This window comes from Mustela putorius, unplaced genomic scaffold, assembly GCF_011764305.1.
Source record: "Mustela putorius furo isolate JIRA1106 unplaced genomic scaffold, ASM1176430v1.1 tig00000487_pilon_pilon_pilon, whole genome shotgun sequence".
NCBI lineage: Eukaryota > Metazoa > Chordata > Mammalia > Carnivora > Mustelidae > Mustela > Mustela putorius.
The window spans coordinates 6431411-6448647 of record NW_025421399.1 but is presented as its reverse complement, the minus strand read 5'-3'; the positions used below and the strand labels follow the sequence as shown (position 1 = coordinate 6448647).

The following is a 17237-nucleotide window of genomic DNA, read 5'->3' as shown; positions in this document are numbered from 1 at the left end:
GCAGAGGTGGAGGCAGCCAAGTGTCGGGTATGCAGCCCAGGGTAGCTGGGGACAGAGGCAGGAATGGGCTTATGGGGCCTCCTGTTCCAGGAAAGAAAAGGCGTCACGACCCCAGATAGAGCTCTGTGCTGTTGTCATCGGAGAAGGAACAGCACAGCCCCAGCTGTGACAAATAACCCCACAGGCGGTGGGGGCCCCACTGCTTCCACCCACTCCTGAAAATGGATCCCTGCCAGGCATGAATGGGAATGAAGTCCAAAGAACACATCTGCATGCCAGCCCACAGGGGATGGGGGTGTGTGGATGTGTTTGGAAAATGCCATCTGCCCCCCAACCTCCGTGCTCCCCTGTAGTCACCCTGGGCCCTCGGCCCAGCTCCTGAGCAGAGTCCACACCAGGCAGCCCAGGCAACACGCAGTGTGAGCAGTCACGTGCACATACACACGGGTGTACCCCAACCCTTCCCCGATCATCTTCCCAAATTTGGGGCTGCACTAGGTCTGAAGCTAACCAAGGTCTCCCTTGTGAGGAAGTATTTTGCTAAAGGAAAAAACCCCTGGATTTCCCCCATTCCTCTGGGGGTGGGGTCTCCAACCAACTACCCCCGCCCCCTCACTGCCCCCACACAAGGGGCCTGTGGTCCCCAGGCTGACCTCAGGTGATGTTTATATTCCTGGGCTGTTTGTTCTGTGAACTGAACATCTGACACCTTTTCAGAGAAATGTTGTTGGCTTGTTGGTTTTTTTTTTCCATTTGGAACATCTGGAAACAGCGAGAACATCTGGGGACTGCGAGGAACGAGTTGTTCTTGGATGAAAGCTTAACCCTTCTGTCCCTGTTTTCTATAGCTCTGGTCCTGGCTGGCACTCCTTTGCAGTGGCCCGTACCGTCCAGGTAAGGCCTGTAGCAACCAGGACTGAGGGGGCACCACCCAGACCCCTGCCTTTCTCATTGCCAACCCTGGGGCATGGAGCAGGTCCACATCTCTCTGAACCCAAACAGACCCTCTGGTAACATAGGCTGTTTGAAAAATGGAGGGTGGCAGGAGAACGAGATGTAGACAGAGGACACATAGGCTTCAGCCTCTTTCTTCCCCTCCTGGGAGTTGGGAGAAGAGAGGGATTGAGAGGACAAGGGGGGGAGACATAAAACTAAGAGTGAGCTCAGCTGCAGGGCTGAGCTTATATATGAGGTATGCAAGCCTGCCTTGTGTGGCTGTGCAGGTTGTACACTGCACAAGGGCAGCCCCGGCCCCCAAGGTGCCAAAGTTGTGTATGACCCAGGGACATAAAAACAGAAACTCAGACAAGTTTCTGAACACTGTGGTTCCATCCACCCCTCTACTGACTGGCAAGATAAAGCCAGAGAGCCTTCAAGTGTCAGAACCTGGAGCTTTCCCCACACTAGTCTCTTGTCCCCCCCCCCCCCCCGGACCTGGGAGCTTTGGACAACTCTCTGGGAGTCCCCTGATTGCTGAGTGGTGGGTTTTTTCTAAGCTCTCTCTACCTAAGTCCACCCCCTCTTGCAGCTTCTAGCAAATTCTCTCACCAAGTGAAGGAGGGAGGCTTCTTGCCAGGATCTGGACTATGTCTTCTCCCAAGTAGCTACCACATCTGGCTCTTGCTCAAGAACCTCTGTGGCTCCCTTCCTCCCCAGGGTCAAATCTTCATCAATCCCCACCATGGCTGCCTACACTCCAACTGAGAGGCCGCACTCTGGGCCCTCTGGGAACCTGGGCTAGGCACATAGCAATCCTCCCCCAGCACCACTGCTCCATTTTTCCTTGGTGCCTCTTTTCCTGCAGAGTGCTGGCTGTCCCAGAGCCGAGGAGCTGTGCTCACATTCACCCACAGGCCCCAGATGTGTTCAGCTAAGGGTCTGGGAACCTAGACTATGCAATGGAAGCCTGGGGACCCCAGGACATGACCGTCAGTGGGGTGGGGACACAGGGAGGGAAGCACAAGCTGCCCTCGAGAGACTTGGCAGCCTCCAAGGGTCATCCACTGTGGTGTCCTTTGAGCCTTAGCTGCACAGCTGACAAGAGAGCCCAGCCCTCCCCCAGGGTCCCGAGAGAGTTGGTGCCTCCCCTGGGTCCCAATTTGCATGGCAGGAAGGGGCCTGGTGGGGAAGAGGCAGGGAGGGGACAGGCTGCAGCCCAGGCAGTTACACGTTTCCCACCCAGAAGTGTCTGTCCTAGTCACCAGCTTGGAGTCCGAAGTGGATTGGTGACCATGGCCGGGCTGGTGCTGTCTCCCGTGCCCAGCAACTGTCTGGTGTTGCTGCTGCTGCTTTCAGGTACGCCCCCCCCCTCCCCCAAACGAGGCCCACGGGTTTCACTCTCTGTCACTGGCTGTTTGGTTGTTTCTACCCTTCTGTGTCCTGCTCTCTCCAACCTCCCCATTCTGTCTCTCACGCTTTCTGCCTCCTGCCTCTCTCGGACTGCCGTGGGGCCTGGGTCTGTGGGGATACCATGCTGATGGGCTCAGGAGTCTGTGGTCCCAGTCCCTCTCCTGCTTGGAGGGTGTCAGGCTGAGCTGGGGTGAGCGGTTGGGAAGGAAGAGAGGAGTATGGTTTACCCCCAGTCCCCAGAGAGCATTGTGTGTGGGAAGGTGGGGTACACAGGAGAGGCGCTGCCCCCAACCAGACCCTGGGATGTGCACATTCCAGAAATGGTCCCCTGGTCTGGAAGACAGGACAGTCCTCCAGTTATGACTTTCCTCCGATTTCATCTAGGTGCCTGCTCAAGGCCAGCCAACAGGCCAAAGGCAAAAGGGGGACTTGGAGGTGGATTTCTGGTGACTTCCCCACTCCAGTCTCTCCAGAGCGGTGCCAGGGAGGGCTCAGAGGTCTTGACCTTGATGGCCTGGGAGGAGGAAGTGGGTCTAGGAATGCAGGGGGCCGCAGGGGTGGGGCAGCCAGTTTCCAGTGGGGAGCCCTGAGCCAGCCCCGCCTACTTCCTCCCACCCAGCAGGTGCGCTCGCAGCCAAAACAGAAGACAAGTACCGGGATCCCAAAGGTCAGTAACTTCCCCTGCCCCTTATGGGGCAAGTATGTGTGTGTCCAGTGCTGGTTCCTGTCCCAGGGGCTGTCCCATAGCTGCCCCTGTGCCCTTGTCCCCCTGGATCTCCCCAGCCAGGACACCCATCTCTAGGCTACCTTAGGGTCTCCATCTCAGATGGCGGGCTCCGAGGGCCCCCCCAGCACCCCTCCTGCCATCTCTCACCCTCATTAGACTAAGTGCTCCAGTCCCAGCAGCTAAGGGGTATGGCTTAACCCAGGGTGAAGGGGGGAAGCCAGCGGGAATTGTACCGAGGACTCAGGCTGGGTCTGTCTAGTTGGGGAGTCGGCTTCAGCAGGGGAAGGAGCCTGTAACCTTAGGGGCTCTGACAGGTCACAGGGCCTCTGAGGTTCCCAGGGGCCCCTCACTGGGAACACTGGGAATGATGCAGGAGAGGGGTTCTTGGAGCAGGTGGGTGGGGAGAGCTTGCCAAGCTGAGAAAGAAGGTTTAGGAATCAGAAAGTGGGAGCACCAGGCCAGGTGGGGGGGCCGTCCTATGGGCCTCTGGGCCCCAGTGAGTGAGGCCCAGATCATGCTGCCATATGGGCATGGAAAGGTGTAGGAAGGTTCTAAAGCCCTTCTAAAGGAAAATCAACTGTTGAGGTGGGGGCAGTCGGAAAGGGGCGGGACCCAGTGGTTTGGCCTGTAGCCACTCATGTGGCCCAGCTCCCACACACCCCTGCCTCATGACTGTCCCACACCCAGGAGCAGACGAGGGGGAGCGCTGAGCCAGGGGAGTGCCACAAGGGGAGGGGCCCACAGTGGGGCTGGCATCGAGGAAGACACACCGCAGGGTGCTGACCCCCCCCCCCCGGCCTTGGCACCCTCAGGAAGCACTTGCTCCGGCATCCGGCAGAACCCACGCTTCATAGCCCGGAAAAGGGGCTCCACGGTGGAAATCAGGTGCTACACTGATGAGCCGGGGACCGTGAGCTGGCTCCGGAAGCGGGAGATGGACTTGGAGCCCAAGCTGCTGCTGAAAGAGGGCGACATACTGCAGACCCGGAATGACACCTTCGCCACGCTCACCATCAAAGGCATCCATTCCCAGCACAGCGGCATCTACATCTGCCAGCAGGAGTGCCCAAAGGGGTTCCTGAGCAAGGGCTGCAGCACTGAACTGCGAGTCATGGGTGTGTTTGGGGCCTGTCCTCCCACCAGGGTCGGACAGGGGGCCTCGGGGCCACGGAGCCTTTGGAGAGCCATCCACACCCCGGCCCAGACTCCCACTGGTTGGGGGGCCACACTGTGAAGGTGGCCACGGCCGTAGATCTCCCAGGAGAGCCACTGAGGAGGTCCTGAGGGGCGTAGGCCCAAGGAGGGGGGCGTCCAGCCTCACCAACCCCCCTCACGGCCCGACCGCCCCTGCCACCTCCCCACAGGGTTAAGCACCTTGGCACAGCTGAAGCGGAGGAACACACTAAAAGATGGCATCATCATGATCCAGACACTGCTCATCATCCTTTTCATCATCGTGCCCATCTTCCTGCTGTTGGACAAGGTGACCACGGCGGCTGGGGTGGGGGCGGCCCTGGGACAGGCCAGACGTGGGCAGGCTCTCCATCTCCCCAGCCCTGGAGCCCACCCATTGACTCGTCTCTGCAGTCTCACCTTCGTCCATTCAGTTCTGAGTGCTCCTCACCCCCTCACCCCTGGCCCCCAACCCCTCACCCCAGCCCCGTCTCCCCGGCCCCTCCCCAGCCTGGCCCTGCTGCGGATGGGATGGGGGGCAGCTAACGCTCTGTTCTCCATCCCCTGCCCCGCCAGGATGACGGCAAGGCTGGGATGGATGAAGACCACACCTACGAGGTAAGGCAGAGGGGGACCCCGCGACGCTGAGGGCAGTGGGGTGGTTGGCGACACCGTCCGCTGGTGTGGTCAGAGGGGAGTCAAGGCCTGAGCACCATCCTGTGTTTCCAGGGCCTGAACATCGACCAGACGGCCACTTATGAGGACATAGTGACTCTGCGGACAGGAGAGGTGAAATGGTCAGTCGGGGAGCACCCAGGTCAAGAGTGAGGGGCCGGCCCTCCCCACGCCCCTGGGCCCCGCCAGCCGGGCCTGCATTGACTGTGTGAGAGCCGCCTCCAGCTCCCAGCTCGTCCCCTCTCCCCTGGACCTCGGCCAGCCTTCGAAGCTGGCCCACCGCATCTGCCTGGCCCCCCGCCCTGGCGCCTGGTCCCCAGCTCTTGCCACAGAGACTGGAGCAGAAGGGCTGTAGGGCCGGGCAGTGATTTGGAATGGGGAGTTCTCTGGGGATAGACTGGACCCAGACTTCTGGGGGTGCTGTGTGGGGATCCAGCCCACGTTCAGAATGGGGAAGGCAGAGGCTTGTCTGGAACCTGCGAATGGACTCAGGCAGACCAGCTTCCTGCAGAGCCCAGGAAAAGCCATGGGCCCTCCCACTTGGCCACAGATGGGCCACAGAGGGCTACATGCGTCTCCCACACTCTTCCTCCCTCTCGCTCCCTCTCTCACCGGCTCCTCCCTCTCCCAACCCAGGGGGCTCCCAGCCGTGATCCCATTCTCCCATGGAATAAACAGTGTGTCGAGAAACCACACACAGGCTTGTGACATCTATGGGTATGGGGTGGGTTAGCGTATCTCTCTGGGCACAAGTGTTTGGGCCTCTAGGCCCTGTAGGGTGCGGGAGAGGATGACTGCCATGGGTCTCGTGGACCTCTCCTGGGCTCACTAGGGCTTCTCTCTGAAAGTCTGGCTGGGGTCTGCAGTTACGCCCTTCTGGCTCTCCCTAGCTGGGCCCAGACGGGAGAAAGGCTGGTAGCCCTTTTTGGCAGAGACGCCTTCATCCTGCATTCCCTCTAGCCCTCAAGCAGCACTTGGGTCCTGCTCTTGAGGGCAGGGGGTCTCAGCCTTGAAGGAGCTTGCCCTCGCCCGCCCATCCCAATCCTACTGTCCATGAAGGCCTCCATCTGCGAGAAGTCCTCTGAAATGCCCCCCGTCCCTGCCCAAGCCCCGTTTGTGCGTCGCGCTGCCTGTGTTGGCCTTTGTTCTCCAGTTAAACTACTCCCACCACACCTGAAAGTTTTGTTTTTAAGTTTGACCCAGAGCCATGCAAGAGAGAGAGAGATCCCTAAAGAGAGAGGCTTTGTGGTGGTGAAGTTTGGGGGGTCCTTAGGTGATTCCTTCAGCCTTTCCCAGCAACACATCAGAGGCCCTCTAAGGCCCCAACGTCCCTACAAAAAGATCCCTAGGGCCCTACAAACTAGGACCCCAATCTGCCATCCACAGGAGTAACTGGGAACAGTTCCCAGCTAGGAGCTTAAGAGCAGTGAACCTCCGCGTGCAAAGCCAGGTGTCACTCAGCTTCCTGTTGACCTCGGGGGACCCGGAGACACCTCTTTGCCACTCATGCTCTGGATTCAGGCCAGAGAAATCCCTGCCCCCAGGGAAGTGCCAATTTAACTGGAGAAGCAAGACCAGCATGTGGGAACCAGTAAGAATACCCACCAGTTGTTACCAGCTTCCCCCACTCCACCACGTCCCTGGACCTGCAGCGGGGGCGGGGCTGGGGGGCTAAGGTTCCCGCACGTGGGGTTCCCAACACTCTGTGTATGCTTGGCTCAGTGGCGCTCCCCAGGAGCCATGCTGGGCAAGGCCTCCGTGGCCTCCTGGTGGCCCAAGGAAAATGGTTTGTTTTGGCATCTGCCTCCACTGAGCTGGAGCCCTTCCTCTCCTGCTGCTTTGCATAGTGGCGCTAATTCTGTCCTCCTGCCTCCGCCAGGGACCCTAGCAGCCGGGCTGGGGGTGGGAGGGTGTCTTCACTTCTCCCCCCAGCCGGGTCTCCCCTGACCTGGGGCTGCCCTGAGTCTAGGACCGGCCCTGGCTTTACCAAAAGACCAATACTTTTGAATCACTGAGTTTTCCTAACATTTGGCAGTGCTGTTGGCAGAGAAGGATTTGAGCCGTAAGCTCTGCCTCCTTCCCCAGACACCCTAGAGGGTATTCGCCCTCATGGTTATGATGTAGAAACCCTCCCTGGTCTCTTTGCCTTTTTTTTTTTTTTCTTTGTTTTTGTTTTTGTTTTTCTGTTTTAGGGGCTTATGCTCTGGCTATGGTTCTATCTAGCTTCGGAGCCCCCAGTACTGACTAAGGCAATGCAGATGAAGCCGCATGAGGCTGCTGGGGGTGATGAACGTCTCAGGTCTCAGTTGCTTTATCTGTAGAATGGGAATCGTAAAAACTTGTCTCAGGGCAAGTTTTTGTCAGGAACCACATGCTGATCTGTTTTTAAGAAAAAACCTTGTCGTACAGTTAAACTGACTTTGTTTTCTTTCAGTGTACAGTTTGATGAATTTTATCATTTGTGCAGACTGATATAACACGCACCTCCCACTGCAATCCGGGTACGGAACATGAACCAAAATCTTTTGTTGGGCCCCTAAGATACTTACATAATGAGAACCTCTGAAATGCCAATAAAATTGTATCGGACAACCCCACGTTCATGTACATAATCTTGCACGAGCCCCACTGTAACCCTGGAAGGGGGCAGCATCATCGCCATCTGATAAATGAGCTAATCAAGGTTCAAGGAGATAACAGTGGGCCAAACCCAGAGCTCCTGGGGCACGGGACACCTTCTGATGCCAGGCCCAGCGTTCTTCCCAGTCCCTCGCCGCTGCCTCCCTTGGAGGAGTGTGCAGTATGGAGACACTGAGGAGGAAGTGAAGAAAGAGGAGAACCAGGGAGGAGAGAATCCTGGGGCAACATTGGCCATCTGCAGACACTTCTCATTGTTCTCAGGTTCCAGCACATGGGGACATGAAACCTAGCCGGGCTGGAGTTGGCGCCATGGGGCCATCCTTCCAGGGACCCGCTCTGGCCGGGTCCCCCAGGCCTCCCCTTCCACAGAACACAGCCCTGAGGCGCCTTGGTGGGCACAAGCCCCACTGCCCACTGGGGGAATCCAGCCGGGTCCCTCGGGGCCCCGCTATAAGCATAGGCTGGTTCCTTCTTCGTTCTAGCTTGACTTCCGGCCCCTTCGATGCAGGTGCTGCCAGGCTGGGGGTGCTCTGACCTGAGGGTTGGGTGTTTTTTCCAGCAGAATCAGAGGTGAGAGAAAAACAAAACAAAATGTCAAAAAGCTGCCGCTGTGTGGGTGTCGCCGGTAGGTAGTGTTTGGAGTCTCGGGCAGGGGTCTGAATCTTCTGCGAAGGGGCTTCAAAAGGCCATCATGGAACTCGGGGTTTGGGATTCCCAGATTCCGTCTGTGAGGGTTCTGCACTTTAGATGACCCTTGGGGTTGGATTCAGGTCCCGTGTCTGTGAAATTCCCGGGTGTGTCTGGCTCCCCACGGCACTCCTGGTTCCGGCACCCTCAGAATCTGCTGGGGACTCCATCGCAAACAAAAACAAAGCAATGCCAAACCTTCTACTTGGGATACCTCAGTGGCCCCTCCAACTCCAAAGTCTTTACTTGGAAACCTAGATGATTCCGAAGAGCACAAAAATTAACCAGCATTACATCCCAAGTTCAGAGCATAGTTTGTTAAAGCACATTTCGATGGATCCTAGTGCATTTCTTAAATTAAAAAGAAAATAATAAAGATCTCTTTCTCTCTTACCGAACTCCACTTTTTTTCGGGGTGGGAGGGCAGGGAGGAGTGGTCCTGGACGCCTCCGGAGGACCCGCTTAGGGCTCAGGCTCTGTAAGTCATGAGTCCGTGTAGAATATTTGTGTGTACTTGTGATCAGTATGGGCATACCGCCTTGTCTATTTTTTTCATTCAAGTTTTTTCATGCATGTGGTGCTGTGCACTGTTAGATCTTGTACTTTTTATGATTTTTTTTTTTTGTACTTAGATTCTCTCTAAGGAGGACACAGAGACACAAACTGGCCTCCCTGACCAAGTTGGGGGGGTGGTATTTGCATTCTTCCCTTGGCATTGTCCCCGCCTCTGCTCACTCCACCTAGCACGTGCTGGTTGAGTTCCTGGCTCTGGGACTGTGCCCTCTATCCATTGCCCCTTCTTCCCAGGGTTTGCTCTCTCCTATCTTAGCTGTTTCCTTCATGGCATTTTTCACAATGTGAAATTTCCTGGTATATTTTGCCATTACATATTATGTGTTTGCTCTTGCCTCTCTTCCCCTTAGACTGTAAGCTCCAGCAGAGAAAGAACCGTGCCTTTTGTTCATCTGGGTATGCCCATCTGCTGGGTATGCTATCTAGCACATAGAGCGATGACTACTTCTAGAACCAGCTAGTATGTGAAGAATGAGTGAATGAATGAATAGATAAAAGGCAAGAATCCACCCTCAAAGGGTTTACAGTCCCACAAGGGGCATAAAATGTCCATAAATAAGCACTGAATCAGGTTAAAGGAGTCAGAGGTGATTTCCAATTAAAGGCACCAATCAGGAAAGCACCCCAGAGTTCCCACAGCTGCTGGACACACCTGGGTACTCACTACTACTTTTTCTTTCTTTTTTATTTTATTTTTTTAAGATTTTATTTGTTTGAGAGAGTGAGAGAGAGAGAGAGAGAGCAGGGAGAGGGGCAGAGGGCGAAGCAGACTCCCTGCTGAGCAGGGAGCCCTACATGGGTCTTGATCCCAGGACCCTGGGATCATGACCTGAGCCAAAGGCAGTCGCCCAACCAACTGAGCCACCCAGGCACCCTTTCACTACTTCTTTTTCCAGAGGACTGTCTTCCTGGGGAATAATCCCCAAAGTGGACATTCATAGGGCCAGCTACAGAGGCTGTGAGGCACTCGCAGATGGTTCAGAGGTTCTCAGCCAGGGTAAACAGCCCTCTTATCAGCCCACAGGAGTGCCTACCCCTATCCTATGCCCCACCTCCCAACCCCTCCAAGGCCCTTCCTCCATGCTTGAGCCCTGTGGCAAACCCAAGGGTCCAATGAGATAAAGGAAGTGAAAACATGATGCACACTGAAACGTGCAATTCACATGTGAAGGATGATGTGATTTGGTTCATTAAATCGGGTTACATCGAGTTGTTTTTTTCTGCAGCTTTTCTTGGTGTCAGTGGACCTCATTCTGGGGTGAAGCTCTTTCCGTTCAGTTCCCCCCAGCTTCACTGAACATCTTCTGAGCAGGGACTTGACCCTCCTTTGTTAGCTTTGTGCTGAGGAAAGTTCTGTCCATGCATGGCAGTGGCCCTGTCTTTCCAGGATGAGGGTTCTAAAGAGTCCCATGTGGTGGGAAGATGGGGGCCTTGGACAGCTGTCACTTAGGAGCTAAGAGACCGTGGGCAAACTTCAGTATTTCTTTGAGTCTGAGTGTCCTTGTCTGAAATGGGCGTCCCGCTCGCATCAGCCAGGACAGAGCCTGGCACATCATGGGCACTCAGAAATGTTGTTCTCCTTCCCCGACTCCCCTGAGGAAGCCTTTGGGAACCCCCACATAATATTCTCTAGAGACCTTAACCCAATGCGGAATGATTGACGTGGTGCTGGGACTCATGCTGGAAGCAAAGAGGAGGCGGAGTTACGTCCCAGGGACAATCCCAGCGTCTGGCCTCAAGAAAAGCAGCACCGAGTTCGCGGTGGGAAATGTGGACCTCAAGTGACCAAGGTGGCGGGAGTGGAAAGAACTGCCACCCGTCCCTCTGAGGCTGTCCCTGAGCCAGCAGTAAGTATGACTCCAAAAAATGACTCCAGACCTCATGGATTGAACCTCAGAGGGATTCCTGAAGCCTGAAAGAAGTCACTTTCAGATCAAGAGCCGATCTGTAACTTCCACAATAGGTTCGGAAAACCCCAGATTTCAAATCTGAAAATATGAAGGGCTTCCAAACACTGAATTTCATGGATTCCAAGATGATGGGCAATTCATCTTGAGCCTTTTGAGGCTGACCCCAGAGATGCTAATCACAGCCTCTTCCCACTAGCCACCACACGGAGGCCATGGTTCTATGTCTCTGAACATGGAGAAGCCAGGGGTCTGGCCCCGTGGTGCCCCAAGAAAGGATGGGTGACTCCCCAGCACTGGAGGGAAAATCTCTAGTCTACTTCCACACCCTTCCATTCTAGCTGCCACTGTGGTAACCCCAATGGGGCATCCTCAGGGACCTCCAGAGTCTTGTGAGCCAGTCTAGTTCTGGGGTCAATGGAAGTGGGTTTGGTGAGAAGAGAAGGTCCAGTCCCCTGATCTGGCTGGTTCCATCTGTTCTTCCATCTCCACCTGAGGAGAACCTTAGCCACACCTCCCTTGTACCCATCTTGTGTGGTTCTTGAGCAGTCCCCAACTTGGGCTCCTGTACCCTCACTCCTAAGGGAGGCCTGAGGCCTCACCATGGTCCACAGTTCACATACAAGTTCCCCCACCATTAGCTAGAAACTGGTCATGAAGGGTTCCACATCCGTCCTCCACAAAGAGGGAAGGGGCAGGCAGAAAGCTGTGTGGAGCTCCAAGAACTTCCTCCATTTTGCTCCTGGCCCCTCCACTGTAGTAGAGCTGCAAGGAAGAGCAGAGAGCCTTTCCCATGCCCCCCTCTTCCTCAGGCCTACATCTTCAATGACAGCCCCCTCTGGTCCTCCCTCAGCCCTGCCTAGGGAAGAGCTCTGTGCATCCCAGTGCCTTCCCCAGCAGACAATGATTCAGGGCACAGTTGGGCGATGATTCTCGAATGATGGGAGAAAAGGAAGTGTAACCTAAAAGTGGGAGGTGGCAAGAGGCCAGCACTTGCATCCTGGACCACAAGGGTGTGGCTTTTCAACATTGGTTGCCAACACCATAGCCAACGACCTCTAGAAGGGTTTACTGGTTCATTTGTTTATTTTCCCACAGGGCAAGTGCTAAATGTTCTTAGACTCAAGAGGTGGAAGGTGTACAGGGAGGGAAATTCCCGCTCTTAGTCCTGGGGGTGATCTGATGCTGGTGGCCTGCCAAGGCCACAATGTCCCCACGCCCTGGCCTGGAGGCTGAAAGGTGACTGTCCTACCCAGCCTTCCCAGCCGCCGCCTTCTACGGCTACCTGGTCTCCAACATGCACCCCATGTCTGGCCCAGTCTTGCGTGGGATATGAGGGACCACAGCCCGCCTCATGGCAGAGGACAAAGTGAAGCAAAGGGATCCTCATGATGAGGGGCGGGATCTCCGTTTTTGTTTTTGTTTTTTTAAGATTTTATTTATTCATTTGATAGAGAGAGGGAACACAAGCAGGGGGAATGGGAGAGGGAGAAGCAGGCTTCCCTCTGAGCAGGAACCTGATGCGGGGCTCGATCCCAGGACCCTGGATGGGCTCATTACCTGAGCCAAAGGCAGATGCTTAACCGACTGAGCCACCCAGGTGCCCCAGGATCTCTGTTTTGAGAGACATTTAAAAGATACACTAACTAAGTGGCCCACCCAGTCTGCTCTGGAGAAAGGGTTTGGGATGATCAACAGGGGAAGAGGAAGGTTTGGGAGGTCAACTTTGGCTGAAGTAGCTGGCGAGAGCAAGCCTCTCTGAGCCTCAGTCAGCTCCTCTGTAAAATGGGGAGGCAATAATTCCGCCTTCCCAAGATGGTCATGAGGGTCAAACAGGTCACAACGTGAAGAGTTCTATACAAATATTAAAGGAGAAGGAGGACCGGGAGGTAACTGAGGTAACTGGAGAGAGCATCTTTGGGGGTGCTGTACCCGAAGTTCCCAGTATGGGGACGAGACCCAAACTCTCAAGGGCTCTTCCGAACTGGAGATCCTCTGGCGGTGGCTGGGTTGGGTGGGGGGGTGGAGGGGGGAAGCCCCAGAAGCCTGGGTCTGTCCCTGGCACTTCTCTTCTTGGTTTGCATCTCTATAGCATGTTTGAGGAGCTGGGGGGGAGGTTATGACTCGCCCCAGTCACCTAGAGGTGTCCCTACTTCAGGAAAACGGGGTGGAGGCAGGGGCAGACAGTGTGGGGCCGGGGCCCTCTGGAGGTCCGCGTTCAGCACCACCTGCCTCAGGCCAGACCCAGTGGTCCGATGGCGGGAAAGGGGGCGGGGGGATGGTGACAGCAGCAGAGGTGGAACCTGGGGCTGAATTGTACCCAGAAACCCCAGGATCCTGGGCTGTTCTGGGCGCCCTTTCCCCAAATACACGTTCTCCCTGGTGGACAGAGGGCAGCTGTGCAGGGAGGAGGAATAGGAACAGAGGGGGAGGTACAGCCCTCACAGCACACCTGGCCTACACGGCCCCCCATTCGGGGACTGGCTGGGTCCTCCTCCCCTGGGCAGACCACCCCATGATGGTGCCCTACCACATCGCACCTGCCACCTGCCCCTGGAAATGAGGACAGATTGGGTGGTCTCTGCAGCCGAGACCCTGTGTGCACAGTCCTCAGGGCCGGCGACGGTGGAGAGGCGGAAATGCCAGGGCCGGCCTGGGGGACATGACCCCGAGAAGAGCGGGAACAGGACAAGAGGGAGGAGGCTCTAAATTATCCATCAGCACAGACCGGCCACTGGCCCAATGCATAAATGTATAGAGAAAATAGGTGGGGGCAGAGGGGGAGAGAGAAGGGACCAGGGTATAAAAAGGGCCCGCAAGGGACCGATTCCAGGATCCCAGCACCCAGCTCCCCAAAGCGCTCAGGGTCCTGTGGACAGCTCACCTGGCTGCAATGGCTGCTGGTAAGTCCCCTTGGCCTTGGCATGTACTGAGGGGCAAGGGAGGGCTGGGGAGGGGGGCCTGCTAATGGTTGGGGCGCTAACCCTGGGCTCTGGGGCTGCTGGAGGGGAGAAGAGAGGGCTCTGCCCAGATGTTTGGCCAAGTGTTAAATGTTCTCAGCCCCTGGGGGCAGGGGAAGGGCTGGCAGGAAACGGGCATCTCGTTGTCTGGGCCCCAGCCTTGCCCTCTGTGTCCCTCTGTGTGCAGGTCCCCGGAACTCCATGCTCCTGGTGTTCGCCCTGCTCTGCCTGCCCTGGCCTCAGGAGGTGGGCGCCTTCCCGGCCATGCCGTTGTCCAGCCTGTTTGCCAACGCCGTGCTCCGGGCCCAGCACCTGCACCAGCTGGCTGCCGACACCTACAAAGACTTTGTGAGCTTCCCAGGAATGGGTGCTGGGGGTGGGGCAGGAAGGGGTGACTTTCCCCCAACCCCTGGGACGCAAGGGGGTGGGAACCGAGGAGCGAAGAGGTTGTCCCCTGAGCACACACGGAGGGGGCCTCCGAGTCAGGCAGTGAGGAGGACCTGGGCATCCTTCCTCCAGGAGCGGGCGTACATCCCCGAGGGCCAGAGGTACTCCATCCAGAACGCGCAGGCCGCCTTCTGCTTCTCGGAGACCATCCCCGCGCCCACCGGCAAGGACGAGGCCCAGCAGAGATCCGTGAGTGGCCCAGGGCGGGCCGGCGGGCCTCCTTCCAAGAAGGGGGCTCCTGCTCTCTGCAGGAGTCCGGCCCCTGGGGCAGAGGGCGGCCGGGGGAGGCCCCCCAGGGCCGAGGCCAGCGGGCCCACCACCCCCTCCACCCGCAGGACGTGGAGCTGCTCCGCTTCTCGCTGCTGCTCATCCAGTCGTGGCTGGGGCCCGTGCAGTTCCTCAGCAGGGTCTTCACCAACAGCCTGGTGTTCGGCACCTCGGACCGAGTCTACGAGAAGCTGAAGGACCTGGAGGAAGGCATCCAAGCGCTGATGCGGGTGCGGAGGGCGCCGCGGGTCCCCTCCCCTGGGCCTGCTGGCCCCGCTGGTTCTGACGAGGGGCGGGGGGGGGGGGTCTTGCAGGGGCTGGGAGACGGCGCCCCTTCCTGTAGAGCAAGCAGTCCGACCTTGACCCCTGAGAACGCTTACTCGGTTCCTCCCGGGAATCCTCCATTCCCTTCTCGGAGCCCTGGAGGGGAGGGCCGCTGGCGGTTGGGGGACAGGGAAGGAGCAGCGGGCGACGCCTGGGCCTCTCTGTCCCTCCTCCCCTTGGGCAGGAGCTGGAAGACGGCAGCCCCCGGGCCGGGCAGATCCTGAAGCAAACCTACGACAAGTTTGACACAAACCTGCGCAGCGACGACGCGCTGCTCAAGAACTATGGGCTGCTCTCCTGCTTCAAGAAGGACCTGCACAAGGCCGAGACGTATCTGCGGGTCATGAAGTGTCGCCGCTTCGTGGAAAGCAGCTGTGCCTTCTAGTTGCCGGGCTTTCCTTTCACCCCATCCCCACAGCCTCCCCTGACCCTGGAAAGGGCCTCTCCCGGTGTCCACTGTGCTTTCCTAATAAAATGAAATTGCATCACAGCGTCTGAGTGGGCGTCATGCTATCTCGCGGGGCAAGTGGCTGGCTGGGAAGACAACCGTTGGCATCCTGTGGGGTCTGCGGGGGAGGATCACTGACCCCATTCTCCCTGGGCTAAAAAGAAACTGACACGTTCACTCCTGTCCATGGTGCATCAAGTCCCCTGCCCAGGCCCCAGGCCCCAGGCCCCAGCTCACTGGGCAACCACAGGTCAGGAGCACCCCCATAAATTCCCTGGAGACGTTCTTCCCTCCCCCATGGGCACCACAACACCAAATCTAGCCCCCAAGAGCGGGAAGACATGGAAAGCAAGGCAAGCTGTTAAGTACAGAAGCAAAATGCCCCAACATGGGAGAAAACAACAAGAGAAATCAGAATTACTTTTGTGCAGAAAGTGTAAGATGAAGACACAGTTAGACCCTGCCACTCTTGGGAAGCGGGAACGATGCAAAACAGCTTTAGAATATTCGGGATCTGAATGGTGGCAAGGAAGTGGAGGAAAGACACTAAATCAGGGTTGCAAATTAAGTACCAGTGGGGGCCAGGTAGATAATTATGAAAGTAAGGAGGGCTGGGCGTGAAGGGGTAAGTCCTAACTGACACTCCACTTCCGCATCAGAGGTACAGCCCAGATCACAGGGACCAGAGCAACCTGAAGAATTCAGACCCCAGTGAAGTTGGGGGCCTAGCCAGACTTTGCCCCATTTAGAACCACGGGGCAAGGTTGTTATTTTTAAAACACACAGGACATACAGACTTTCATGTGAAATCTGATTTTTAAAACATCAGTGACTAATTCACATTAAAAATTTTTTTAAATATTTTATTTATTTTAGAGAGAGCATGTGTGAATGGGGTGGGGGGAGCAGAAGGAGAGTCAGGGAAGGGGAAAGATCTCAAGCAGACTGGGCACTGAGCCGGAAGTGAGACTCGGGGCTCGATCTCACAACCCTGAGATCATGACCTGAGCCGAAACCAAGAGTTGGACACTTAACTGAATGAGCCACCCAGGCGCACCCATATTGAAAACACTTTTAAGGGCAAAAATGAACCCAAACTTATTTGCTCTTCAAGCTGTCAGTGCGTAATTTGTTCTAAGGGTAGTGGATTGGGATAACTTGTGAAAGAATGAATCAGAAATATTTGGACTTGAATTTAGGCTCATGAGTAGATTCCTTAACCTCTCTGGGACCCAGTTTTCTCACCTATAAAATGAATGACAACAAATTGCCTTGCAAGGCTGTGTTAGGATTAGGTAAAATGATGTTTCTACAGTGTTGACACATTACAGCCCTCATGAAATTGCTGCTCTTTTACACTGAATTTTGGAGTGTTCCATATTTTCTGAGGGAATGTTTAAATACTTGTTATCAAATCAAATTCTGTTTTGCTGATAGCTTCTCAACTGGTTCTTATTTCCACATGAACTTACAAAGAATGAAGTCTTTGGTCACCTAAACACCTTCGCTAAGTAGTGCCCTACAAATCAATACTTAGATGCTCAGAGGAACTCTAGTATCCAAGTATGATTTTGCAAAATCAACAATTCTTTTATAACACAATAGTCAGTGTCCTAATTAATCTTTATGAAAAGTTCAAATCTGTGTAAGCTATGATGGATTTTCTTTAGAACAAGACCCACCTGTATTCATTTTGGATATTTTACATTTAGTAAGTTCTTGGGGAATGGTTGAAAGATGGAATTATCAGAACCCCAAGCTCCACTTCTTAACTCAGAAACCATTCTTCTGCCATAAATCATTATTTTATTGTCTTGCTTAAAATCATGGACTTTGGAGGTAGGAAAGGATTCATAGGTAACCCTAATTCATTCTAATTTAGGAACTCTTATTCCATAGCATCGCTTAGAGATAGTACTCATTGTGTAGCACTAGTGTGAAGGGAGTCACTATCTCACAAGACAACTCACTCTATTAAACCACTCTGTTTTCAGAGACGTATTTCTTACATTAAGCTAAAAAGCAATATTCGTGTATTATCCCTCATTTGATCTCATAAC

The 17237-nt window shown here is 55.4% G+C and overlaps 2 protein-coding genes across 3 annotated transcripts; both read left to right on the top strand.

Moving 5' to 3' along the window:
- The first annotated feature begins 2137 nt into the window (after positions 1-2137).
- On the top strand, positions 2138-5619 carry CD79B (CD79b molecule). Of its 2 annotated transcripts, none has more exons than XM_004749159.3 (6): positions 2138-2295; positions 2969-3016; positions 3889-4191; positions 4441-4559; positions 4826-4867; positions 4979-5619. In XM_004749159.3, the coding sequence occupies exons 1-6, from the start codon at positions 2232-2234 to the stop codon at positions 5075-5077; spliced, it is 675 nt and encodes a 224-aa protein (XP_004749216.1). In that variant the 5' UTR covers positions 2138-2231; the 3' UTR covers positions 5078-5619. The 2 variants fall into 2 exon arrangements, with proteins under 2 accessions (XP_004749216.1, XP_004749217.1); XM_004749160.3 differs by having other exon boundaries at positions 2139-2295; positions 2972-3016.
- Positions 5620-12958: 7339 nt separating this feature from the next.
- LOC101692325 (somatotropin) lies at positions 12959-15213 on the top strand. The gene is made up of 5 exons (XM_013054253.2): positions 12959-13634; positions 13879-14039; positions 14211-14327; positions 14474-14635; positions 14914-15213. The coding sequence occupies exons 1-5, from the start codon at positions 13625-13627 to the stop codon at positions 15112-15114; spliced, it is 651 nt and encodes a 216-aa protein (XP_012909707.1). The 5' UTR covers positions 12959-13624; the 3' UTR covers positions 15115-15213.
- Positions 15214-17237: the final 2024 nt, after the last annotated feature.